Below are 26,193 nucleotides of genomic sequence, written 5' to 3'. Positions count from 1 at the left end.
GAAGGAAATCGAATCTTCTCTTTAAAAGGAAACACAATTGTTAATTTTGTATGCCCCTTGAATCTTTTAGGTTTTTAGGCTAAATGAATTCCCTTAGGATTGTGGCAACGTCGGTGTACAACAAAGTCGTTGGAAGTTATACAAAACTTACTTTTCAGTTGACTCGTTGCTCACTAAAGAGGTCGCCCTTGAAAAGTTCAGGGAAACTAAAATTGGATGAAAAAATGCAAAATAAAACGATTTGTTGATATAGAATTATCCTACACAACGAAAATAATTAAAGTTAAACATTGATTTAGAATCAATAGGGATATTTATTGAAAATAATAGTGTAAAAACGATGACGATGATCGGCAGCTGATGATTGGTGATTTGATGATTACAAAGATAATGATGGTTACTATGCGAAATGATTGTTAACTGTTATTATTGATAACGATGCTGATGATATTGGTTACTATGAGAAATGATTATTATTTGTTATTATTGATAACGATGCTGATGATATTGGTTACTGTGAGAAAAATTGTTGATTATTATTATTGATAACGATGTTGATGATATTGGTTACTATGAGAAATGATTATTAATTGTTATTATTGATAACGATGTTGATGATATTGGTTACTGTGAGAAACATTGTTGATTATTATTATTGATAATGATGTTGATATTGGTTACTGTGAGAAACATTGTTGATTATTATTATTGATAACGATGCTGATGATATTGGTTACTGTGAGAAACATTGTTGATTATTATTATTGATAACGATGTTGATGATATTGGTTACTGTGAGAAACATTGTTGGTTATTATTATTGATAATGATGTTGATGATATTGGTTACTGTGAGAAACATTGTTGATTATTATTATTGATAATGATGTTGATGATATTGGTTACTGTGAGAAACATTGTTGATTATTATTATTGATAATGATGTTGATGATATTGGTTACTATGAGAAATGATTATTAATTGTTATTATTGATAACGATGCTGATGATATTGGTTACTGTGAGAAACATTGTTGATTATTATTATTGATAACGATGTTGATGATATTGGTTACTGTGAGAAACATTGTTGATTATTATTATTGATAATGATGTTGATATTGGTTACTGTGAGAAACATTGTTGATTATTATTATTGATAACGATGCTGATGATATTGGTTACTGTGAGAAACATTGTTGATTATTATTATTGATAATGATGTTGATGATATTGGTTACTGTGAGAAACATTGTTGATTATTATTATTGATAATGATGTTGATGATATTGGTTACAGTGAGAAACATTGTTGATTATTATTATTGATGATGATGTTGATGATATTGGTTACAGTGAGAAACATTGTTGATTATTATTATTGATAATGATGTTGATATTGGTAACTGTGAGAAACATTGTTGATTATTATTATTGATAACGATGCTGATGATATTGGTTACTGTGAGAAACATTGTTGATTATTATTATTGATAACGATGTTGATGATATTGGTTACTGTGAGAAACATTGTTGGTTATTATTATTGATAATGATGTTGATGATATTGGTTACTGTGAGAAACATTGTTGATTATTATTATTGATAATGATGTTGATGATATTGGTTACTGTGAGAAACATTGTTGATTATTATTATTGATAATGATGTTGATGATATTGGTTACTGTGAGAAACATTGTTGATTATTATTATTGATAATGATGTTGATGATATTGGTTACTATGAGAAATGATTATTAATTGTTATTATTGATAACGATGCTGATGATATTGGTTACAGTGAGAAACATTGTTGATTATTATTATTGATAATGATGTTGATATTGGTAACTGTGAGAAACATTGTTGATTATTATTATTGATAACGATGCTGATGATATTGGTTACTGTGAGAAACATTGTTGATTATTATTATTGATAACGATGTTGATGATATTGGTTACTGTGAGAAACATTGTTGGTTATTATTATTGATAATGATGTTGATGATATTGGTTACTGTGAGAAACATTGTTGATTATTATTATTGATAATGATGTTGATGATATTGGTTACTGTGAGAAACATTGTTGATTATTATTATTGATAATGATGTTGATGATATTGGTTACTGTGAGAAACATTGTTGATTATTATTATTGATAATGATGTTGATGATATTGGTTACTATGAGAAATGATTATTAATTGTTATTATTGATAACGATGCTGATGATATTGGTTACTGTGAGAAACATTGTTGATTATTATTATTGATAACGATGTTGATGATATTGGTTACTGTGAGAAACATTGTTGATTATTATTATTGATAATGATGTTGATATTGGTTACTGTGAGAAACATTGTTGATTATTATTATTGATAACGATGCTGATGATATTGGTTACTGTGAGAAACATTGTTGATTATTATTATTGATAATGATGTTGATGATATTGGTTACTGTGAGAAACATTGTTGATTATTATTATTGATAATGATGTTGATGATATTGGTTACAGTGAGAAACATTGTTGATTATTATTATTGATGATGATGTTGATGATATTGGTTACAGTGAGAAACATTGTTGATTATTATTATTGATAACTATGTTGATGATATTGGTTACAGTGAGAAACATTGTTGATTATTATTATTGATAATGATGTTGATGATATTGGTTACTGTGAGAAACATTGTTGATTATTATTATTGATAATGATGTTGATGATATTGGTTACAGTGAGAAACATTGTTGATTATTATTATTCATAATGATGTTGCTGATATTGGTTACTGTGAGAAACATTGTTGATTATTATTATTGATAATGATGTTGATGATATTGGTTACTGTGGGAAACATTGTTGATTATTATTATTGATAACGATGTTGATGATAATGGTTACTGTGGGAAACGATTGTTGTTTGTTATTATTGATAATGATGTTGATGATAATGGTTACTGTGAGAAACATTGTTGATTATTATTATTGATAATGATGTTGATGATATTGGTTACAGTGAGAAACATTGTTGATTATTATTATTGATAATGATGTTGATGATATTGGTTACAGTGAGAAACATTGTTGATTATTATTATTGATAACGATGTTGATGATAATGGTTACTGTGGGAAACGATTGTTGTTTGTTATTATTGATAATGATGTTGATGATAATGGTTACTGTGAGAAACATTGTTGATTATTATTATTGATAATGATGTTGATGATATTGGTTACAGTGAGAAACATTGTTGATTATTATTATTGATAATGATGTTGATGGTATTGGTTACAGTGAGAAACATTGTTGATTATTATTATTGATAACGATGTTGATGATAATGGTTACTGTGAGAAACATTGTTGATTATTATTGATAATGATGTTGATGATATTGGTTACTGTGAGAAACATTGTTGATTATTATTATTGATAATGATGTTGATGATATTGATTACTGTGAGAAACATTGTTGATTATTATTATTGATAATGATTTGATGATGAATCAATAATAGCTACTACAACTCACTGATGTCAAGGCCATTCAAACAGCTGTCATTTTCAATAACTTTTCAACTGTTCTCATGAAAAAGACAGCGACCATAAACATCTCATTCATATATGTTGAAAAACGTTTGAGACGCAGTACGTAGAGGCTCAAAAGTAGATTTTATCACATTTATCTTCCTTTGCATGTGATGAAATAGTTGAATCTTATTAAAAAGAGAATATGCTTAGCTGCCCTCTTAGACTGATAAATTGACGAAAACTGTCTGGACAATATTCATAAACAAAGGTACATATATTGTGAAAAACAACTGAGCAAAATATAAAAACACCATATTTTCCAATGTCAAAGGAATGCGAAGATCCAATGAAAATGTTGCCGAGATAAGAAAGACGAATTACTTGCATAGCGGTAACTGTTAAAACTTGCTTTCAAGAGGCACACATCCTGGCTTTTAAATCAGACGAATTAATGTTGATTATCCAGGAACGTAAAAGAGCCGAAGCTTTGAAAAACACTACATCATCATAATTTTCATCTGCACTGAGCATTACAAACCACAGTTGAAAAAAGCCTTATAACCAACCATGTGAGGCGGCAACAACGTGGCTCTCTAAGGTACTTGGGCATCATGGAACTTTGATTGTTCACAGAATCAGCAGTTTTGTGCGCTAAGCTTCAGCCAAGTTAAAACCATCCCCCCTTTAATATTTTAGTTTGTTAGTTCTTTGCACATGATCTATAACACGAATCTCTTCTTTTCCAACTAAACACAGTTGCTTGGATTCAAACTTTCAATCTCACCTTTCTCTTCTTCATTCAACCTCTGAAGCTCTGTAAACTCGCTTTTTGGCTAAAATTTGAAATCAAGAATGCGATCGAGAAAAAATGGCTTCGAAACAAATAAATATTATCTCAACTAGCAATCTTAACTTCCAGCTATGGAGGAAATAATGTCTTGACAACCCATTTTTTGGTTCGAGTGCATTATAATAAATTTGTGCTTTTGTGTATAGAACCTGACAGTTCTACTAGGTTCCAACTTAGAGCCGTCATGTTCTACCCACCCAAACGTGGCATCGAACCGATCGGTACAACACTACTGATTTTCACAATTTATGATTATTAGCTTATTTCTGATGATCCCTGGAAGCCAAGACAACCAAATCAACCCTTTTACTGCAAAAATTTACCAAAAAATCTGATAAAATAAAAAACTAGAAAAATGATAAGGATTCTTCTTGAGTCAGACTTAACTTTTCGACGGGTCCTGTGTTTTAAATAGAAACAGATTTTTTGGCCAGTTACTAGACAGTTAACTGCGCAAAGGATCCCCGAACAATTGCACAACAAAAGGCAACTGTAGCTTCCAGAATAAAACAACATAATTCAAAGGAAACAGAGAAAGGTTCCCTTCACATTACACTTTCTTGAATTCTCAACATCTTAGAAATTAGAAATTAGAAATTTTAATAAATCTAAATATCAAGATTGGATTACGATTTAGAAAAATTTCGGCTCTACTGGCTTGGATTCCAAGCAAAAAAATGTGTGTATCTTCAGAATATTCGTTGGAAGCTTTAAACAATAAATTAACCAGTACATTCCCAATTTTCTAGTACTGCACACGTAAAATACTTGTTTCTTGTTTCAGTTACTTGTTTCAAGCTGTCCTAAAAAGTCAGGCGTTGCAGAAAAAAAGCGAAAGATCTAAGTAGGGATATAAAATCAATGAATTCAATATTCCTGGATCTATCCTCTGCCAGATTATTCCACAAATGGGTTGTTTATAGGTCCTTATCTCAATCTGCTTTGGATATTAATACTTTTGTCCCTAATATGCTTGTAACCGAACCCATTATGGCCTTTGGTGAAATTAATTCTGTCGTTATCAGTCAATAAAGCAGGGTTTTAGCATTCAATATTCCAAATTTGTCGACATACAGGTGAAACGCAGGTGGTTCTTAGAACGATCCAGGAACATTGTGGTTATGTAATCTATCTCCAGTCAGGGAAAATCAGTTTTTTCAACAGATGCATTAGTGAAAGAAATAATGCATCAGACAAGGTACTCCTTCGTGAGCACGTGATGTTTCAGGACATAAAAACAAGCTTTTATTCGGGAAACAGAAATAGAGGGGACCATTCATTTTATGAGACTTTATTCTCTTGTGTCTGTACACGACACAAATAGTGAAGTATCATTGATAAGCTTAATTACACTGAAATCCTGATGAGATTGAAAACACCAAATTTCATATGTTGACCATCGTAAATAAGGAGTTGAAACGGTCGTTCATTGATACTTCCATTAAAATGACGATAAGAGCGGCAAAAATGCCTTTCTGAGCACAATAACTTTAATTTATAGCAGACAAATGTAATTCATATTTTACCAATTTTAGGTACTCTCAATTTCTTGCCCACGTCTAAAAATCGGTCATTAAGTTATGACCCAGTCTGGAAATTACTAGCATTACTGTCTGGAAAAGCATTACTGGTTTAAGCTGAATTTTTTGCAAACCTCTTCGTTAAATCTTAAATTTTCCAAAAATAACGTTTGGATGACAGAGCTCTCTAGGAATCTAATGATACCGAGGGATCACAAGAAACCGTTACCGAAAAAATGCATTGAAATATAAAATATGATATAAATCCTATGTTTCTCATTAAATACATCCCAGTTTACGTTTTTAGAGGCTTACCTTTTCTGTTTCTTTCTCCTTCGCTTTCTCGATTTGTTTTTCGAGAAATTTCGCTGCGAAAAAAGAATTATTTTTAAAACTGTCATTCATTTTTAAGTAAAAAAACAATAAAAAATCCGTTTGACCTTACGGGGTCTTCTCTCATCCGGCGTATGACAGTAAGGCTCTGCTTAAAAGAAACTCAAATTTCCATAACAGGCTTTCTAGTTTTCAATATAAAGGAAAGCAATTTTTAATGAGGCTGGCTGAATTGTTATATGTCCAATTCTGATTATCAATAGGCAAGCGGCACTGATTTGTCAACCTCAACAGTCATGTGCTCGTTTTTCTGATTGGCCTATTTCGATCCACAACTGGGTATATATATTTCCTAGCGTAGAACTTTGGATCTATGTTCTGACGTTTTAAACTTTGAAGAGTGTCTCCGAAAAGCTTTAGCTTACTCAAATGTTTGCTTTTTTCAAAGCCATTTTCAAGTTTGTCAAGTTTGTACCACCAAAAGATTGTTTATATGTCCATTTAGAAACTCTTTATTCATAATACTGCATAGTAAACAAACACGGCTACCCCAAGAAATGAATTAGGATTAATTAGGTATGAATTACTATTTTATATGAACTTCAATTCAAATTTTTAAGAAATTGGAGAAAACCCGGCAGTCTTGTTTTTTCTGTTGGAGAAAAAAGTCTCAATGCTGGTGGGCTGCAGTTTCTTTTATGTCCAATTCTTTTATTTGGGACATATTGCAACTCAACAAAGCAGAGTGACAAGAGTAAACCACAAATGAAATAATATGGAATAGTATACTTCCCCTAGCCTATGCTATCTGTATCTTATAATAACAATCTTTTAAAAGAAAATTACATTGACCAATTTAGATAATTTCTTTTGTATATTTAGAACTTCTCGGTCGCTCGTCAAGATCGCACAGCAAATATGGAAAACCCAAATTGAAAGAAAAGAGAGAAAAACCTTGCTTATTGATGGAAAAAAACGATGTTAGAGATACTAAAGCTACCGAGCCAACCAATAATGGGATTAATTAGGTTTGGAATACAGTATGAAATGTTATTTATATTTGACATTTGGTTAATTTTTTTTCAATTTTGCCCAATTTATAAGTAAATGGGGAAAAACCAGGCAGCCTTGTTTCCTTTAACAGAGCAATTTTATTTCTTTTATGTAGGGAAATAATGTAACGAGCATCGGTAATAAGACTGTAAACGAAAGACTTTTGAATTGGTATTCTTATTCACATAATTTTTATTCATTTGAAATAAATTCAAGAGTCTCCTTCCACTGGCTGCTTTTAAAGAGGCCCTCTAGCTCAAGAAATGCATGCAGTTACTATAAAAGGTTTTAGCTAATAGCAAAAATGAACTAAAAAGAAATTCCATCAACTAAAACACGATATTTTTATCTCATTTGAAAAGCTATTCCATATTCCACATTTTAGCTCCTCTGAAAAATGACTTTCTGTTCTTGCATAATTTATATCACAGGCAATCTAACATACGTTGCTTTAATCCTTAACCAAATTCAAATTCATGAAATTCAGCAAACATATTTACAACTTAACGAATACATGTTAACCAAAGGTATATTAATAAAAGATACTAAGCTAAAGATTGATGAATGCAATATGATCTATCTACTCAAGTTTGCAGTAAGCTGCCGAGAATACTGAGAGAACAAAAAAGAATTCGAGCCCAGTGCCCTGATACTTAGATTATGATTGGTTTTGGTGCAGACTACTTTACGAGTCTTTCAACTGGAAATTCATTGGTTTTAAGATGAAATTATGTAAACAGTATATTCTCAGAATAAAGCAAACAGTAAGAAAAATAACTCAAGTATGAAAGCACCATTCATTTACTTGAAAGTAAATGCATCAAATCCGTCTAGTTAAAAAAATTTAATTCTATTACTAACAAAGATATTTTAAGCAAATGCTCACTAGGAGCATCAAAGTAGTTATCTCTCAAAATTTAGACTTTTTGATTCAGAAAATAAATTCAAGAATAAATGATATATTTTACTGTATTTTTGAATTGTTTGATTTTAACATATACTTCTATTTGGAATCGATGTCACCCCCAAGAAATGTACAACTATGAATAGCCTTACCCATCCGTTCATCATCATCCATGTCCATCTTTTCTTTTTTGGCAGCAGACTGCAAAGAAAGGATTGCATGTTAATGACAATAAATTGATAATGTTACACCGAAGATATTCAAGAATTGTGATCTTACAATTCTATGGTAGACAGATTTTGATAGATATGTCAATCTAAGTAAGAGAATAAACGTTATTAAATCAATACCTACAGACAGTTCATACAGGTAAAGGAGGCTGGGAGGGGAGAGAGGCTAAGCACTAAATGAAAAATAGATCAACTTCGTTTAAACAATGCTGGCAAGGAAAGGAAATTTTACTGTAAGCAGGTATCATTTTCAGGGTGTGGGAGGAAGCTGTAAGAAACCCTGAAACCAACGATAATTTCTCTCCATAGCCATGTCATTATTTTATACATAATTTTTCCGCTTTTCAAGTGTAAGAAGGTACCGCCTGTGCATCACTCTTCAAGAATTGCCAGGGACTGATTGTCAGCTCAATTTGACTATTTACATGATTTCAGTGTCATTAATCACGCTGTATTTATTGTCAACAAAGATTATGACAAAAATATAACTAAATTTTCCAAGCTTTCAAGAAGGGTCTCACCAAAAAAACTCATCCTCACAATGACACATTCTTGATACTGGGTGAACAGACGCCCTCTCCCAAAAGAAAATACAGGCTTTTGGTGTAGAGAACAGGACGGCTCTAAGTTGTTACTTCGGGTTTCACGCACAATGTGATCAACAAGCAACTCTTAAAACTACTCTTTCTAGGGACGTTATCATATTTAGCTGTTATGTCCCTGGCAGTATCAGGGATAAAATCCAAGCACTTTGTGGCAGACTGTTTTACAGTAATTTTCATTACAATGAAATTACTAACGTTAAGTTTCACTTATACCGTTGAGAAAGCATCATTTTGTATCCTTTTAATTATTCCTAGGTAATGCTGAGTTACTCAAATACTGGTCTTTCACCCCCTTCCCAAACAAGCGTTTGCGAGCCCTAACCATTAACAGTTTTTCCAGCAAAAAAATTATCCTTTGTTGTTAAAATGATTGATTGATTGGAATGAATGACGTTGTATTGCTTGTTGAACGTTAATGAAAATGTTGGTCATTACCTCTTGCCTCTTGATTGCCTCTGGGTCTCTATCGACGTATGTGATGTACCAGCCTTTTGGGGTTTCATCAACAACGCAATGACCTGGCAAAAAACGAGTAAAGAATTGGCAAAATTTTTAAGGAGTGTATTTTATCAAAGTATGCGTTTAAACAGAGTACCAACTGAATATGATAGACGGCCCATTTTTCGAAAAAATCACAAAATTCTCTAGATTGATCTCTCTACTGTACGTTAATTCTGCAAAGAACTTTTCTTTTCCATTTCCTTAAACCCCAGATGGATCAAACCTATCAATACTTACTGCCCCTACCTTATAACAGAAAATCTATTACACTATTTGACTTAAATCTGATAATGAAGTATTCGTTTTCTTTAAAAAATTTAAACGTCTAACAGCTTATATAGAAAAAATAAAAAAGTGAGTATAAATTATTAAATCTAGATTAACAGATATTGTAGTTATGTACCTTCTCTCCCAAGCCACTTCACCAATTCTGTTAGTGTCTCCCACTACAAAAGAAACAGAAACTACACATAGCAAATACTGGCAGGATATTAAGAAAAAGACAGAAAAATATGATGCTTATTCTCAGATAGAGAAATTAGAATACAAGAAAAAAACAGAATAAGAAAACCAAACTATCATTGCCAATTTTTATTTTCTTACTCTTTCGATTCCTTACAGACCCTTTATTTTATCCTTATGAATTTTATCAGTCCTTATTGTATTGAAACGTCAAATCTCAATGTTCATTTGAAAAAGATCAGAAAGATGCAACATAAAAGAAAAAAAATTCACAAAATCAAAATAAGTCAGAACCTGTGTTGAGTTCATGTGTGTATGAAGTTTGTCAGCAATATACTCCTGATAGACAATATTACAATGGACTCTTTTTGTACCTGAAAGGAATAGAATAACTATTTTCAATAAACATCCAAGCTATTTTGGCTTCTGGCAGTGAATAGTCTTAGGTGCCAACTTTAAATTCAAGACATACATGCTGCTTTATGCATATCATAGGAGACCATCCTTTGATAGATTTAGACAGACTTGTGTCATGACATTTTGTTACCAAATCTGACTAGTGTTTGATGAAACACACATAAGGAAAAAGATGCTACATTGCAATGGAGCTATTATGAGAGACAGCATCAATCAAAAGGAGCATGTAGCTAGTTACTTCTTCATGGAATCTTTATGCTACCTACAATCCTGGCCAGACTCTGTTCCAATTTCACATCTCTTCTCCTAGTTCAATGTTTATATCTCTACTATCTATATATGGAAACCTCTTCTGCAAACTCATAGTTTGGAGTAAATCATGTTTCTAGATTTTTTAGACATCTAGTACATAAAGTTATTCCCTAGTTACTTTAAACCCTCTCCCATTGTACAAATACCAAATACTTTAGATTTTTGTTTATCTTTTTGCTTTCTTTTACATTCCAGGTACAGTAAGTTAAGCGTCTATATCAAGTTAAAATATCTGTTCGGTGAAAAATATCTTACAAAGGAGGTGGGGCAGAAGAGTTCATAACAAGAGCTGGGTTCAGAAAAGTAGATTTGCAATGCAACACCAGGATCTGTGCCACCAACTTAAAATTTAGGGGCCAGCAATGAAAGAATCGTTTTATCACCTCTAGCCCAGGCTGTTGTTAAAATTATCCTGACACTGTTCTAAGGTTTTGTTTTAATGTATTGATTTTAAATAAGAAGGGCACCTTTATGAAAATTTGGGCTAATTTGCATTTCTGTTAGCAAAAAGTGGTAGACATGGTCCATTGGCCTCCTACAGATCCTTAATACATTATCAGTGATTAGCAAACTGAAAAAGTGAACAAATATGTTGCTCTCAATGGGTTTTCCTGTTTAATAATTTCTGTAGAAAATGATTGATTGCTTAAGCATGCAAAGAGTGAGCAAACTTAAGCATAATATCCATTAAAGCGAAACTCGGTGAAAGCAAGCGACCAGCAAACAGAGAGCATGCGTACATGGTCGCTGCGCTTTGCTCAGTAGTTCAGTTTGGTTGAACTTTTCAGCGATCGCCAGTGAAAAGTTACGTAATTATATGCAGATTGCAAGATGGCAAGCTTTGAACAGTTGTTGTCTCAGGCAGATTAAGGCCGATCTGTGAACACAATAAAGCAAATGTGAAACGATGGAAATGATGGATCTCATATTTTAAATGATAGACGAAAATATCGAAAGAAGAACTCATGATCGTAAAGTTTCATCTCCAAAATGAGGTGATGAAATTCGTCTTTCTTTTAACGTTCACAAAATAGCTTTATCGGTTTCTGGAATCTATATTTACAACTTTCTCTCTGTCTTAAAGCTAAAAAGAACGCAAAACGCTGTCTATCCGCAATGTGTGTTGCTGATCAAGTGCACCCATAGTTAATAGAGGAGAACTCTGGTTATGAAACTTCAAAAGAAGAACTCTTTGTTCGATTTATTTCGAGTCACGTGACAATGACCATGATCAAGTCTTCGCATTGAAGCGATTAGGCTCGGTAGGACTTTTCGTGAAAGTTTGGATGTCCTGTTGATAAAAAGATCGTCTCGCCTTAGGTTTACGTCAATATTCCAGGAGATAATTGCTCGGTGTATGGTTGTGGAAAATCTCTGAGATCTAAAGGAATCGGGATCTTTAAAATCTCAAATTGTCCTTCGTACCAGGAGTGGCAGGCTGCATGGCTGAATGAACTGAAAAGGCACAGGTAACTGGATGCAAATTTTAAAAGGCAAATAGAACAGGACACAGCTCACACCTGCGAAGAACACTTCCACCCACATGAGATAGAAGTTTGAAAATGTTTTTCTTATATTATTATGTTTTATTTTATATTTATTGACCGCTTATCCTAAAGGGATAATACGATGTTCTTCGTTAGGCCAAACTGAGTTTATCGATATATTTGATCTTCCACTTCATTTAAGACGTAGTTATTTTCTTCGATTATTTCAAGTGGCTATACTAACAGATGAAGACGTTGCAAAGAAAAGAAAACATTTTTCTCAAAATAATAACTGTGCATGTATCCTCTTAAAAGGAAACCAGCGCATTTTATCTACTTAGGCCCGACGAGCTTCGGGGTAGGGTCATGTCATCGGTTATCGATGTAGTGTAGCAGTGTAAGAATGATTATTTAGGTATTATTCATGTGTTTCTCGTTACCTTCAGCTGTTGGAACAAAAATCACAACCAGGTTTCCATAGTTTGAAGCATTGCCAACTCTAAAGATGCCACAAAAGAGTCGCGAAACCCCAAAACCAAGAGAAAGAGAAGCAAGAACCATCGCGAAAGACCATGTTGCTGTAGCAAAACATTAATATAAAGATTTTTAAGATGTCGTCAGTAGAGTTTCAAGCCTAAAGGCTTTGGAGGGCTGGTCAGTAAACATTAAAGAAGATCGCGTTATTTTGAAAAAATCGAGGCGAGGAATTTACTCTCATCCCCAAATATGAAATCACAGTTGATGTTGGCTTGGCATTCTATATATCAGTCTATGGCCGGTTTTTGCCGGAAAACCATCCTATTTACACACGAATTATCGGTCACTGCGCAACATTTTCATATCAAACCTGATTAAAGATAAAGAGGGTTATCCAATTTGCAACGCAATTTTGCTGATAGATGATTTGGGTAATGTGGTGAATCATGTGATACCAACTTATCTAGTTCCATTATCTATGGATGAAAGCTCTAAGCAGTATGCAAGAAAAGAGTACTGGCGCTCCATCTTGTGCAGTATCATTTCTCCAGGTGAGCAATGTTTACCATGTGCACAGCAAGCTGCAAAAGCAAATAAACCACATGAAATAAGGGCAAAGAATCTTGCAAAGCCTGCACATCCAAATGCACCAGTGTCAAAGACAGCACCTGCGAGAATAAAACTGACACTTCAGGAACAAAGACTGAGATGTGCAGAACTTGAGAGGCAAATAGAGGAAATGAAAATTGAAATTGTACCAGTGTACCAGTAGAGTTGAGTGATGACTTTGTTAAAATTCTGAACAATTCTGAGAAGAGTTTATCTCAATTTATTACATTATTCTGGCAGCAGCAAAAGAAGCTTTTTCGCAGAAGCAGAAATGGAGTACGATATCATCCAATGTTGATTCGATTCTATCTTTCTTTGGCTGCGAAATCTCCTTCTTGTTATGAAGAGCTTCGTCAAAGTAATGTCTTGGTGTTGCCAAGTCAAAGGCGCTTGAAAGACTATAGGAACTGGATACGTCCAAAGCCAGGTTTCCGTGAGAAAGTCATCTGTACTTTAATTAAAGAGACAGAAAAATATTTTGCAGTACAAAGATTTGAAGTTTTGCTTATGGATGAGATGAAAGTAATGGCTAAACTTGTTTTTGATAAAATCACAGGGAAACTTATTGGGTATGTTGACCTAGGTGACCCAGATACCAATTATGCTACTTTAGACAAAGCTGATGACATGGCATCACATGCGTTGATTTTTTTCTATAAGAGGCATTTGCACTGAGCTTAAATTTAGCTTGGCTTACTTTGCAACAACCTCTGTCACTGCTGCACAAATGATGCCATTATTCTGGGATGCTGTTTGCATTCTTGAGGATACATACCAATTGATAGTCATTGAAGCTACTGCTGATGGTGCATCTCAAAACAGAAACTTTTTAATATGCACAAAAGTCTTGATGCTAATGCGGAAAAGGGTGTTTGCTATCGCACAGCCAACTTATATGCTCCTGAGAGGTATATATATTTTTTCTCAGATGCACCACATCTATTTAAGACAGCACGAAACTGTTTTTACCATTCAGGATCAGGTTCTTGCACCCCCCATATGTGGAGTGATGGCCTTTATTTGTCATGGGAGCATATCGCCAATTTGTACCACAGTGATATTGATAATGGCCTGAAGCTTTTGTCACGTCTCTCCTATGACCACATCAAGCTAACCTCATATTCAGTTATGAGGGTTAGCCTGGCAGCCCAAATCTTAAGTGCATCAGTTTCTTCAGTGCTATACGAATAATGCAGCCATGCAGAATCAAGAACTGCAAAATTCTGTGAAATGTTCGATAAGTTTTTCGACTGTCTGAATGTACGTAGCAGAGAAAAGCACCTGCTCAAGAGAAAACCTTACCTTACACCATACACCATGGAAGATGATTTTAGATTCAACTAGCTTGAGAATGAATTTCTAGCCTACTTATCTTCGTGGAAAGATAGTGTGGATCATAGGCCTGGGCAGTTTACAGAAAATGGTAAGGCAAAAATGTTTCTATCAAGACAAACTTACGAGGGATTGCAAAAAACAACATATTCAGCGATCGAGGTCACCAAATATGTCAAGAAGTTGATTTTGTTTTGACAGAAAGGTTTTGTCAGGATCCAGTAGAGGAATACTTGCAACCAGCGAAAACTTTGTAGGAGGAATGCTTATCCTGACATTCGGCAGGTTGGGCGCAATGCAAATACAATTTGCACACAAAGGTCCATTTCATGTGTTCATGGGAAAATGGTTTTTTGTGAATAAGGGAGAGAAGACTCATTAGTGGGATAGGATTCGTTTTTGCAGTTTGTTATTGTGGAAAATAAGTTTTGCGTATTTTGTGGAAATTGAAAAAGGAAGAGAAAAGAAATATAAATTCGAGTGTTATTATTGTGTAAACCCTCACCGCGCCACCTCACCGCGCCACAACCCAGTGCCCTGCCGAAAAATAAAACGCAGCTTCAATAAAAGGTTGACTATAAGACATTATCTGTCTTAGTTTGTACTGAGCATAAACAGTTTTTCAATAAGTGTGAACACCCTTGCCGTTAAGCCACTAAGCATCGTTATTCTTACAATTCCTATAAACAGTATTAATCAAGCTTTACTTTTATTTAACTTCATTCTTCATGAATATTCTAGATGCTGGCAACATAGACTGTCATTTTCTCTTCCAGAGATGGTTTCACAGCCAAAATGTTCATTTAGAAATGATAACTAGTTGCTTTAAGGATCGTGTAATTCTTAAATAAATGGCAACCTAAGTAGTTGTCAGTCTGCCCTTGCAGGGCGACCAAGAGCAAGACTGTGCCCTGGGCCAAGCAATGGGTCAAGCTTTAAGGTATCTCGGTGCCAAACTCTGAAATGAATTACCTTATAATATTAGAACGACTAACTCTAAACTTACTTTTAAATCAAAACTGAAAACGCATTTTCTAGAAAATTTATAACACTGGTCATCAAACAATCTCTTTTAATTCACAAAATTTCTAATCATTGTGCATTTGATTTGACCCAGTATTAAATTGGAATGAGCTCCATATTTTAGAACTATAGATCTGGTAGGGGGCTCTCTTCTCGTTAGTCTACCTACTTAGAGAGTTCCTCCTTAAGAAATTTCACACTTACAATTCAATATTTTTAATTTATTTTCTATCCAATTGCTCCCTTTTTTTATTCTTTAATAATATTAATTGTATTGTAATTTATTGCATTGTATTGTATGTGTGGAATTTTAAATAATGAAACTGAACTGAACTGAACTGAACCATAGTTCTTCTCTATTAACTATGGTGCACCTGAAGGCCCGAAAAATTAAGAGGGAAACATCTTTTCCTGCATTTGGCTAGCGATCGGAGGAGAGAATGGAGATTCAACTGCCAGCTGTTCGCTGGTGGCTGTGTGAAGCGATCGCCGGATTTCGCTTTAATGGAGATTGGCCTTTACAGGTTTCACTGTTGATAACTATTGTTAAACCAATTGTCTTAATAAGAAGAGATGTAAAGACCATGCCAAATGTAGACACACATAACTGAGTTAATTTCAGTTCAAAATCAGACTTAAAATAAATAACAATACATTTGAGGGAATACAGGCATGTTAATGTCACGATCCGTTATATTGAAAGTTTCAACATATACTTCGTTTCAACATATAGTAAAAAATTGCAAAAATGCTTACCCCACTGCCTTTTCAGAAGGTGCAAAAAGCTATCTAAAAATTCTCTAAAATGAAGAAAAAGAAACTAACTTTATTATTAGGTGAAAGGTCAATTCTTTATTTCTAAAAAATGCTCCTTGCAATGTCCAGAAAGCAAAAAAAGGCTAGATACATGCATTGAGTGATCAAAACATCTTTAGATCATGAGACAACAAAGGAAAAATAATCGAGATTGTGCCTTGAAATCTAAATTCTTACAATCAAAGATAAAATGAATGACATCATTTTTGGCAGCAACTATGTGTGCATTGATATAGAGCTTAGCATTGATGGTGAGATCCTTTGATGGTAGGATTCTTTGCTGTTTCAGGTTATCTTGTAAACAAATAAATATATATCTAACAAGCTGCATGACTTACTTTGAAAAAGAATCTAAAAATTTATCTGGGTTGTCTGCAAATAGAAGTAGCTGTCGCTGGTGAGACTCTGACATGCAATGGCATTTGAACCCATTCTGTAAGCAAAATAATTTCAAATATTACATCAGAAAATATTACTAAAAAATCAAAATAGCTATATTCATAACACTGTAAACTTACATTTTTAAAAAGTTTATCCGAATGGTAAGATCCAGCTTCCATTTTCATATCCAAAAAACACCAGAGGATCACATTAATCAATTGCCGAAGAAAACAATTAGAAATAAATGACAAAAAAATTACAAAAAATCTACATTTATTGATAGATAAAATGCCTTTACTTCAGAGTTATATGGCACTAGCAACAGAAACACCACAAAGTTGCTTAATTGGTGTGTTATGTTAAGCAATCTATCTAACATTTGCTATGGGCAAATTAAATATGGGCAAACTGTCAATCTTCACCTAGGCCCTCAAAGGTTCCATTGTCTTGCCTTAAAGCAGGAGAAATATATGACAACCTGAACTGTCCAGGCAAAAGAGCAGAGCAGAGTGGAGTAACTTTTACTCTTGAGTGATTTTTAGATAGAAGTTACACTATTACTTTGCATTTGCTCATACACTGCATTCCTCTGCATTTCTAATCCACATCAAGTGTGCTTTTGCAATCTTATGTCTAAAGTGCGCCTTATCTTATAACTAAGCGATCTGGACAAACCTATTTACTGCTATAAATCCATACTCAATAAAAACTATAAACAATTGCGAGAAAGAACCCTGTAAAATTAGAGAGGTGATCAAATTTGCCAGACAGAATGAGGCATTGCCATTAAATTTTAATTTTGTAGTTTTGCAGTGTGCCACATTCTATTTGTTGATGTGTTGAAAAGGAGAATCATTTTATCTATATTTATGTTCAAAAAGTATTAGAACACCTTCAAAATTTCAAAGATTTGTTTCTACTTTCTTATTAAATTTATGCATAAAATGTTTGAAACATGAAATTCCAACAGGATATTGCTTATGTTTTGAATACTGTTGGGTATATGAATAAATTTCAAAAATATCAATGTTAAAAATTTCGGAGGCCTTAAAACCAGAGTATTCAAAAATTAAAAAATTCCTAATAAGAAACGTTTGAAAATTGTTTTTTAGTGGAATAACATGGAATGTTATCAGAAACACATCCTGTTTGCTGCTCAAGGAATGGAGCTTTTGATGCATGCAAAACGTTTTTCCACACAAGAACAGTGAAAAAATGTACCTAATGTTGGTAGACCAAAGGCATTTGCAATGACAAAAAGTCCCTTCTGCATGGATCACAAAGTAGTAGGTTTGAATCACTTAAAGGTATGAAAAGCATTTAAAGAAAATAAAAATTCAATTTAGCACCTTTGCAATTTGTTTTTATACAAAGCTCAGGCCATGCTGGGAATGGCGTGCGATCGCATGCCCACGCCTTGGCACACGCCTTCCGTTGCTCAGGAGTGCAGTTTATCGCACGCCTTAAATAATCTGCAAATAACATTTTATTCTAAAGTGACCAATATGGCCCAATGTAATTTTTTTATCATAATTCAACTATGAACGAACGGTGATAATCACGCAATCGTTTCTATTTGATTTCTACTTGACGAAAAATTTGGCGAATATTATAATTTGCTTAAAGTTATGGTAAACGTTTTTTGAATGAAAACATCCACTTCTCGATTTCTTCAGATTCTAGTAGCCGGACTTTCAAGGCACACGATGATACCATGTTTAAAACTAACAGAAGTTCTGAAAGTGGCGAAAAATCCCTGTAAACGAAGGTTTCCATAATTTCTTTATCAACGTTTTGAGTTGAGGTCTGAAAATCGCTCGACCTTTTAGGCCGATAATCCTTGCTTTGCAGTTGTGGTCGCTTGTCTCATTTGCAATAACTGCAGTGGAATCACGATATAACGAACCCCGGATATAACAAACTTCCCGGTATAACGAACTAAATGCCTGGTCCCTTGGATTCTGCCTAACAAACTCCTTACAAATTCTCTCGGTATAACAAACCCCGGATATAACGAACTCTCGTTATCACGAACCATTTTTAGGTCCCTTCATCATAATTACCCTTGATATAACGAACTTTCATAAATTCTTCATCTGTTATTTTTGTTTATTTATTTTCGGTATTCATTTATCACTTTCTCTTGGGGAGAAATCATTTTTATAATCGGCAAAACATGCCGATGATACATTTCAAGTACTGGCTGATAGACTCAGACCACGAGATGAAAGTTCGATTGCGTCAGAAATTACTGCGAATGAGTACATTGACACTAACAAATAACTTCTTACATATAAGGCATTAGCAATAAGCGACGACAAAACTTTATTGAGAGACCCAGATGGAGAAGCAGAAAAAGACAAGTAAGAATGTGAAGTAATTGAAGACATCATTCAGGCACCAACTAGGAGCGAAGTGATACCAGCTTTGCCAATCTCTTGGTCCCAAGTTATAAAAGGAACATTAAGATTTTCATTTTCAATGACCAGCCAGTTGTATTATTTGAATTCAGATTGGTTTTTTTGAGTTAAATGGTACATGTATGGCTATACATGTGCACAGAGGTTTGAGATAGCCTAAACAAGCCCACCACAGGTTTTTTAGGCGTGAACTGCGAAAGGACCCCCAAAAAACATTATCTCTCGGTTTAACAAACTCCCGATATACGAACTATTTTGTGGTTCCCTTCAGAGTTCGTTATATCGGGATTCCACTGTAGTTACAACCCCATGGCACATGTAAGGCTTTCTTTATTTAAACAGGCTTATTGATCTTTAAGCTTTAAATGATTTGACCCAGATTACACTGTGGTTTACGAGTGTATCTTGCAAGTGCGATCAGTAAAATCCCGTTTTCTCAGGACTCACAATTCCTCTATATACAGTTTACTTTATATGCATTTTTCTTATCTGTATGCAAATACAAAACTCTTTAGAAACTTTTACTAATAAAATGTGGCCAAAAATGTTCCAAAATTAAGAGACTTTGAATTGTGAGGATTTAGCTACTGTAGCTTTCTTACAAAATATAAACGTGCAATTAACCATTTAATTCGTTCTAACACTAGTCAACAGATAAGTTTTCTTTATGGTGAAAACACAGTTAGAATTCTTAAATTTTGAGAACGAGATTGTCAGGAGAAGCAGACCAGAAGGGTTTATAAACTGCAGGATTACATAATAATTAACCTACCTTATTGTTAATGTTTTTCTCTTTAATATCTTGGGTTTGACGTTAATAAAGCTTGTTTGATAAAATGTATTGATTGGACTAGCCTTGCTTATGCTTTCTTATGATAAAGTTATGTAGTCTAGTCCATATACAGCTGACTGTATTATTAAGTACTTTGGTGCGATAGCACACCATTGCACGCCTTGGCACCACAAGGAGTGCGATTCATCGCACCCCTGCCATTTTATTCCCAGCATGGCCTGAAGCTTGAAAAATCATGAAAAATGTAAATATTCAAGCAACCTAAAAAAATATTTATTGATACCAAAATGATTGTTGCATTAATCTTTCCTTGTGTTCGGCAGTTAAAAATGTAGCTCAGGAAGGGGGCCTATTGTAGGGGGTTTAAAAGCAGCAAAACCATGCAAAAGGCAGCTAAAAACCACAATTGGCAAAACCAGGCCACTATGGCAAAACAGGCTGTGGCACAAAAAGCAAAATGCTCACATAAAGGTAAAAAGTAAACATTGCTAGAAGTAACAATATGAAGAGGTCTTGTGGTTCTCACTCTAATTCACAGTACAAGCTATTGTGTCAGTCCAAACTTTCATTGTATCATTTCTTCGAAATGCAACCAGATCCTAAAAGCTGTAAACTGTTGCCAATTACACCAAAATACTCAAGATGCATCTTATGCTGAAGCAAAAAAACCACAGAAAACCCATTGCTAAATCCATAGGCGGCATATGGAAATAGGGTCTAGGCTATGAAGGTGACCTCAGGTAATTGATTTGAATCAATGATATCACAATGTTTGTTGTTGGTTCAACAAACTTGGTCTGAATTTCAACAGTTTAATATAGTTATTTGTGTACAAATGTTTAAAATGCTATGCATATACATTTTTAAAATTATTGTGATTTGTTTCTTTATCTCTGAAAAATTTGACCATGACATTGCCATGCTAGGCAGTTCAACTAGTGATCTTACTTTGCTAAATATATGCAGTAGTTTGCGAGGTTCCTATGTTATTATGGTAATAACTCAAAAGTGTTTTTTATCAAATTACTTCTAAAGACAAAAACTACATGAAGAAAATATTGCAAGCATCTGACCAGTATTCTGTTGTGACACCTTATGTTAATGACATTACATGTGACATTACATAACAATAAATATGCTCAAAAACTTATATTACACACTAATCATACCCCATGTTAATTAATTATGACTTATGTGTTGGGGAAGTGCCTACTCCTCAAATTCAGAACCTATTCAAACCTCCCTATGCAAAGCAGTGAGGACAATAACTTTTGCAAAAAAAGCAATCATTCGGAACCAATCTTTGAAAAACTTAATTTGCTTGATTTTGATAATACATACAAATGCGAACTAGGAAAATTCATATTTGACATTAACTCAAAGAACACTCCTTCTCTCTTCAGTAGCCTGTTCAAAAAAAGCAGTGATGTACACCATCAAAAAACTCATCAATCCTCTTTGGATTTGTTCTCCCTTCCTTTTGGTGCTACTGACTATTGTCTAAAATTAATTTCTTATCAGGGTGTTAAATTCTGGAATTCTCTTCCTCTTGATTTGTGTAATAAAAAAATAAACAAACATTTAATAAGCACCTAAAAATATATCTCAAAAAAATTAACAGGCCTTCAAATAGCATCTTATGATCAAATTTTGAACTGCACTCCCCCTTCTTTCGTTATCTATTTTCTTTTTATCTTCTTTTATTTTTTGTTTTTACTTTCTTTAAGCTGTTTCCTTTTTTTTATCTATTCTTTCTGTTTATGTTATTGGCACAACTTAACATTTTTGTTTTTCCTTGAATCTGTTTCATTAAATATATACAATGTAACCTGTAGAATCACATAAGGGCGCGTACGTAGCTCGAAAGCACCTCTGAGTTATCTCTACGTGTCCTTCAATATTACATCTTTCCTTGCTGACAATTTCATGTAAAATATGCTTTTTAAATCTTTAAATCGTTTCTGTTAGCACTATCGTATCACTTGTAATTATTTAAAAGATACTGACAATAAAATGTTGAAGTTGAAGTGAGTGCTGAAGCGCATTGAAAACATACACTACCTCATCTCTGCATTGCTTTTGACACATCTGACAAAACCATCGCAGTTTTTGCAAACCTTTTGACTTGATACGGTTTGCTATAGCCTTTGGCGTGAGAAATCCACCCTTTTCTTTGCCCATCTTCGTAAAAATTTACAATAATTTCACTTATCTACTAGAATAACAAAATTGAAATCGGTGTTGTGTTTGAATGAGCTGCCATGTTAGCCTCGTATTACTCATTTGTAGGAAAGAGGCTTGTTCAATAGAGCTTTCATTTAAAAAGTTTTTTCTTAGAATCTGGGGGAAGGAATAAACAACATTTTTGGAAAATGAGAGCTTCGCTCACTAGATTTATACAAAGTTTTAAAAGCTATAAACCTCCTAAGAATCAAGCTATTGGCTTTGATCAGAAAATATTATCGTGTCTGCAGAAGAACCATAATTCAAGGTCGATTTCTAGTGTCGCTCTTCGTGATGACCACGTCAAAAGTCATCCCAATTCGCCTCGAACTTTGCAGGCTGTTTCAAAGAACTCTTTAGCTAGTCATTTGATTGGCAGGAGATATTACACCCCAACTGGAGACCATGCAAAGCATTTTAACTTCATTGCCGATGCTGTTGAGATCGCCTCACCCGCAGTTGTGTATGTAGAGGTAGCGATCCAGCAACAAGGTGGTTTGTTTGGCGGAGGGGGCGTGGCACAAGGAGCTGGATCTGGTTTTATTGTCACCGACTATGGTGTCATATTAACAAATGCCCACGTTGTGACCAACTCGAGAAGTGTATCTGTAAAGCTGGCATCTGGGGATGTACGTTTTTCATTTCCCCATATAGTTTGTACTTTATAGTTTAGGGGCTTTTGAGAAGACAGTACCATATCTGCGTGTTTATTGCGTACTTATTTTTGTTTAATCTAGTAATACTTTTAATGAATTTTCACCATCTTTTTCCACTGATTAAGCGTTTTTTGTTGTGGTCTACTAAATTTTTTGTTCTGCATACCCTTGAAACCAAATGAATAAGCTTGTGATTTTGATACCCATTTCTGTTTTGGTCTTTATCATTTATGATTTATATTTGCCTTACAGGTCCATGGAGCAGAGATCCTTGATATTGATCCAGTGGCTGATTTGGCAGTTTTGAAAATCAAACCTGAAAACAAACTGCCAACAATTAAACTTGGGAATTCTGCTACACTGAGGCCAGGTGAATGGGTTATTGCACTAGGAAGTCCGCTTAATCTCAGCAATACTGTTACAGCTGGAATTGTCAGCACAGTACACAGAGGTGGCAGAGATATTGGCCTTAGAAAAGGTAAGGTTATAAGTCACCTTGAAACAAAATCTTATTAAATGTTTCAACAATGCTCTCCAAATGTCTCCAGAGCTAGCATATGGCCCCCAGTTTCTTTGATCTTACTTTGTATCTTACAGCATATCAGAAACAATGTGAATTTATTTTGTTGATAACAATAGCAAGGCTTACCTTCATGTATACCTAAACTGCTCTTCCTAAAGATGCTCTTTGTACACAGGCTGTAACCCTGAATATCAAGCAGCAATTGGCAAAGGTTCGGCCATTTAAAATTGTTTTTGGGATATTTAAAAGTTGAAATCTTAACAATTGTATTTGTTTGATTAGCCAAGACAAGGAAGCAAGAGCAATAAAAATATCAGTTGTGAAACCTTCTGGATTATGTCTCTCAAGACTACGGAAGAATCTTTGCCTGATAAAGAAAAATTAACTTTTTAAACCTGACATTTTTGCCATTTTGGCAATAGATAACTCTCAGCCACTTAATACTCTGAATGCATTTTTAAAAGGGGACATGAAATACATCCAGACTGATGCTGCAATAAATAGAGGGAATTCCGGGGGTCCATTGATCAACCTGGATGCAGAAGTCATTGGTATTAATACAATGACATTGCTGAATACAACTGGTAAGTATGCTTCTTTAAAAAACATTTTCAAGAATTTTGACTGTCACACAATATAGGTTGATATTTTTTTTTGAAGATGCAAATTACTTAAGCTTTCTATAGAAACAAGTTATTTAGATTAAATAAAAGATTCTGGTTATCTTCGATAAGTAAATAACGGAAAAAAACAAGTTATTTAGTCATTAAATAAAATATTCTGGTTATCTTCAATAAGTAAATAACGAAAAAAGACCCAGGGTTGTTTTAGATTCTAAAATAATATTATAAGTATAACTCTAGCATAACTCCATAAGCAGACTTTGCACATTTTTTAATCAATTTCTTTACATTTTGCACATGTATGAGTATTACTTCCGCAAATAGAGACGTATTCCAAAAGGTACAGGTTTTCTCTTTCAATTAAAACAAACCAATTTTTTCAAGGGATATCTTTCGCTGTGCCAATTGACCGTGCAAAGGCTTTTCTGCTCCAAGCTTTGGAGAAACAAGACCGAGGTAAAACCCAAACATTAGTAAAAAAAGCACAAAGGCCATATATTGGAATAAAAATGATGTCTTTGTACCCTCAAATTGAGGGACAACTGCGTCAACAGATTCAAGGTTTTCCCGATGTTTCTCATGGGGTTCTTGTGGTTGAGGTCGTTCCTGGCTCACCTGCACAAAGGGGAGGTCTGCAGCCTTACGATGTAATAACTGAAGTTGATGATGTCATAGTGAGCAGTACAGAGCAGCTTCATGAGTTTGTTAGAAGGGGAAGAGAAATGAATATTAAAGTAACAAGACCTGGAAACAAGAGGGATATTTTGAGGATTTCACCCATATTGCAGTGAAAATTTTGAACAGATACATCTGCACTTCATCCTCCTCCACCAATATTAAGACCTTTTTCAGGCAAAAATCATTTTTGACTGCTGTTTATGTCTGGTAGAATAAAGATTTTGTAATGAGTATGATTGGTCAAACAAATAATCAATTAACTGTTCTGTACCCAAAAGTCTTAGATCCCGAAGACATCAATTAACCTCTTCCAACAAGGTTTAATATTAATTCTATATTAAATGTTTTTCCAGTAATTGACGATCTGCTACAAATATCTCCAAAGGGATATCTTGATTCTGACCTTCTTGCAAAGACAAATTATCCAATCCCGTCTAAAACCAATCCTTCCATTATTAGAGACCCATTAAACCAGTTGTAATCAAGAAACAATTTAAACACAAAACACCTACCAGACGTTTGGTATTATTATATTTGCTAATGCTAATGGATATGACAACTTTTAATTTTATTGATGATCAAGACTTAATATGATAACACGACCTAGAACAGAGTCTGTCCTGTTTAGAATACAATTCATTCAAATTTGTTTTTGTAACAGTTTTTATAAAAGATTCATGCATAATCCACTCATTCATCCTTGCTTAAAAATTCGTCATTTTGAATAAAAATAGAAGCTGGTGCCACATAACTGCCATTTGGCCAGACAATGGAATAATATTAATGCTTTGAAGAAATAGATTTGGAATTCCCTATAAAGGCAATTGATGCTTGGGTACCAAATCTTAGACCAAAGAAAAAAGAAATCCTTTTTTGTGTTTGATCGGAGGAACATATAACAAATTAATCATAACAGCTACCAAATAGTATAATGTTGCTGAAAAATTTCCCATGCATGATACAACAAAAATAGTTGGCTTTGTGTTTTGAATTTTACTGTTTTTACAATATATGCTTTACCAAAAGCTTTGCAAAATGTAACAGAATGGATAAAAGCGATACTGAGACTTGGAATTTGTGGATACCTTTTTAGATTTTGAGGCATAGAACTAAACCTTCTTTGAATATGATCTTTATTTTATGAACATTCAAGCAAACAATTAATCCACAAACATTTCAAATGTGAGCAAAATTCAACACTGCCTTTTTAAGAACTGCAAACCTTTCATTGTTCTTATTTTACCATTATTTTTAATTTGATTATCCAAGTTCAAAGTTAAGTAACAAAGATTACGTGCTACCAATTATTTTCAAGAAATTTTGTTTTTCTCTGTTTATCGAGGCGCCAGATCCCCTATAATATTTAGTGTGGATTTTCATATGATAGGAAATCCAAGTAATATTAAATAACAGATCTGGAAT

At 33.8% G+C, this 26,193-nt stretch overlaps 3 protein-coding genes across 3 annotated transcripts in view; 2 read left to right on the top strand and 1 right to left on the bottom strand.

Moving 5' to 3' along the window:
* LOC135692653 (DNA/RNA-binding protein KIN17) overlaps window positions 1-22,355 on the bottom strand; it is a 31,955-nt gene extending 9,600 nt beyond the window's left edge. The window contains exons 1-10 of the mRNA XM_065210863.2: window positions 22,130-22,355; window positions 16,813-16,907; window positions 16,415-16,458; window positions 10,296-10,375; window positions 9,943-9,985; window positions 9,474-9,556; window positions 8,356-8,404; window positions 6,229-6,281; window positions 4,328-4,376; window positions 152-206 (exon numbers count right to left, since the gene is read on the bottom strand). Coding sequence (XP_065066935.2) covers window positions 152-206; window positions 4,328-4,376; window positions 6,229-6,281; window positions 8,356-8,404; window positions 9,474-9,556; window positions 9,943-9,985; window positions 10,296-10,375; window positions 16,415-16,458; window positions 16,813-16,907; window positions 22,130-22,249 — 671 coding nt within the window. The 5' untranslated portion in view covers window positions 22,250-22,355. The remainder of the gene's footprint in view (window positions 1-151; window positions 207-4,327; window positions 4,377-6,228; window positions 6,282-8,355; window positions 8,405-9,473; window positions 9,557-9,942; window positions 9,986-10,295; window positions 10,376-16,414; window positions 16,459-16,812; window positions 16,908-22,129) is intronic.
* On the top strand, window positions 13,173-14,494 carry LOC148960499 (uncharacterized). The gene is made up of 3 exons (XM_089112927.1): window positions 13,173-13,420; window positions 13,456-13,971; window positions 14,149-14,494. The coding sequence occupies exons 1-3, from the start codon at window positions 13,173-13,175 to the stop codon at window positions 14,492-14,494; spliced, it is 1,110 nt and encodes a 369-aa protein (XP_088969053.1).
* A 16-nt stretch (window positions 22,356-22,371) lies between the features above and the next one.
* On the top strand, window positions 22,372-25,751 carry LOC135692652 (serine protease HTRA1B). The gene is made up of 4 exons (XM_065210862.2): window positions 22,372-22,920; window positions 23,200-23,425; window positions 23,935-24,054; window positions 24,478-25,751. Exons 1-4 carry the CDS (start codon window positions 22,441-22,443, stop codon window positions 24,882-24,884), a joined length of 1,233 nt encoding a protein of 410 aa, XP_065066934.2. The 5' UTR covers window positions 22,372-22,440; the 3' UTR covers window positions 24,885-25,751.
* Window positions 25,752-26,193: the final 442 nt, after the last annotated feature.

This window comes from Rhopilema esculentum, chromosome 3, assembly GCF_057945365.1.
Source record: "Rhopilema esculentum isolate cy_ngs chromosome 3, ASM5794536v1, whole genome shotgun sequence".
NCBI classification, from domain to species: Eukaryota; Metazoa; Cnidaria; class Scyphozoa; order Rhizostomeae; family Rhizostomatidae; genus Rhopilema; species Rhopilema esculentum.
This window is presented reverse-complemented; position numbering and strand designations above follow the sequence as displayed.

Excerpts from the sequence above, each read along its gene's own strand:
- LOC148960499 (XM_089112927.1), top strand. The coding sequence starts at position 13,173 with ATGGATGAAAGCTCTAAGCAGTATGCAAGAAAAGAGTACTGGCGCTCC. Across the intron at positions 13,421-13,455 it reads AGATGTGCAGAACTTGAGAG|TGTACCAGTAGAGTTGAGTG; the intron begins GCAAATAGAGGA and ends AAATTGTACCAG. Across the intron at positions 13,972-14,148 it reads TTTTTCTATAAGAGGCATTT|TCTTGATGCTAATGCGGAAA; the intron begins GCACTGAGCTTA and ends TATGCACAAAAG.
- LOC135692652 (XM_065210862.2), top strand. The coding sequence starts at position 22,441 with ATGAGAGCTTCGCTCACTAGATTTATACAAAGTTTTAAAAGCTATAAA. Across the intron at positions 22,921-23,199 it reads TAAAGCTGGCATCTGGGGAT|GTCCATGGAGCAGAGATCCT; the intron begins GTACGTTTTTCA and ends TTTGCCTTACAG. Across the intron at positions 24,055-24,477 it reads GACATTGCTGAATACAACTG|GGATATCTTTCGCTGTGCCA; the intron begins GTAAGTATGCTT and ends AATTTTTTCAAG.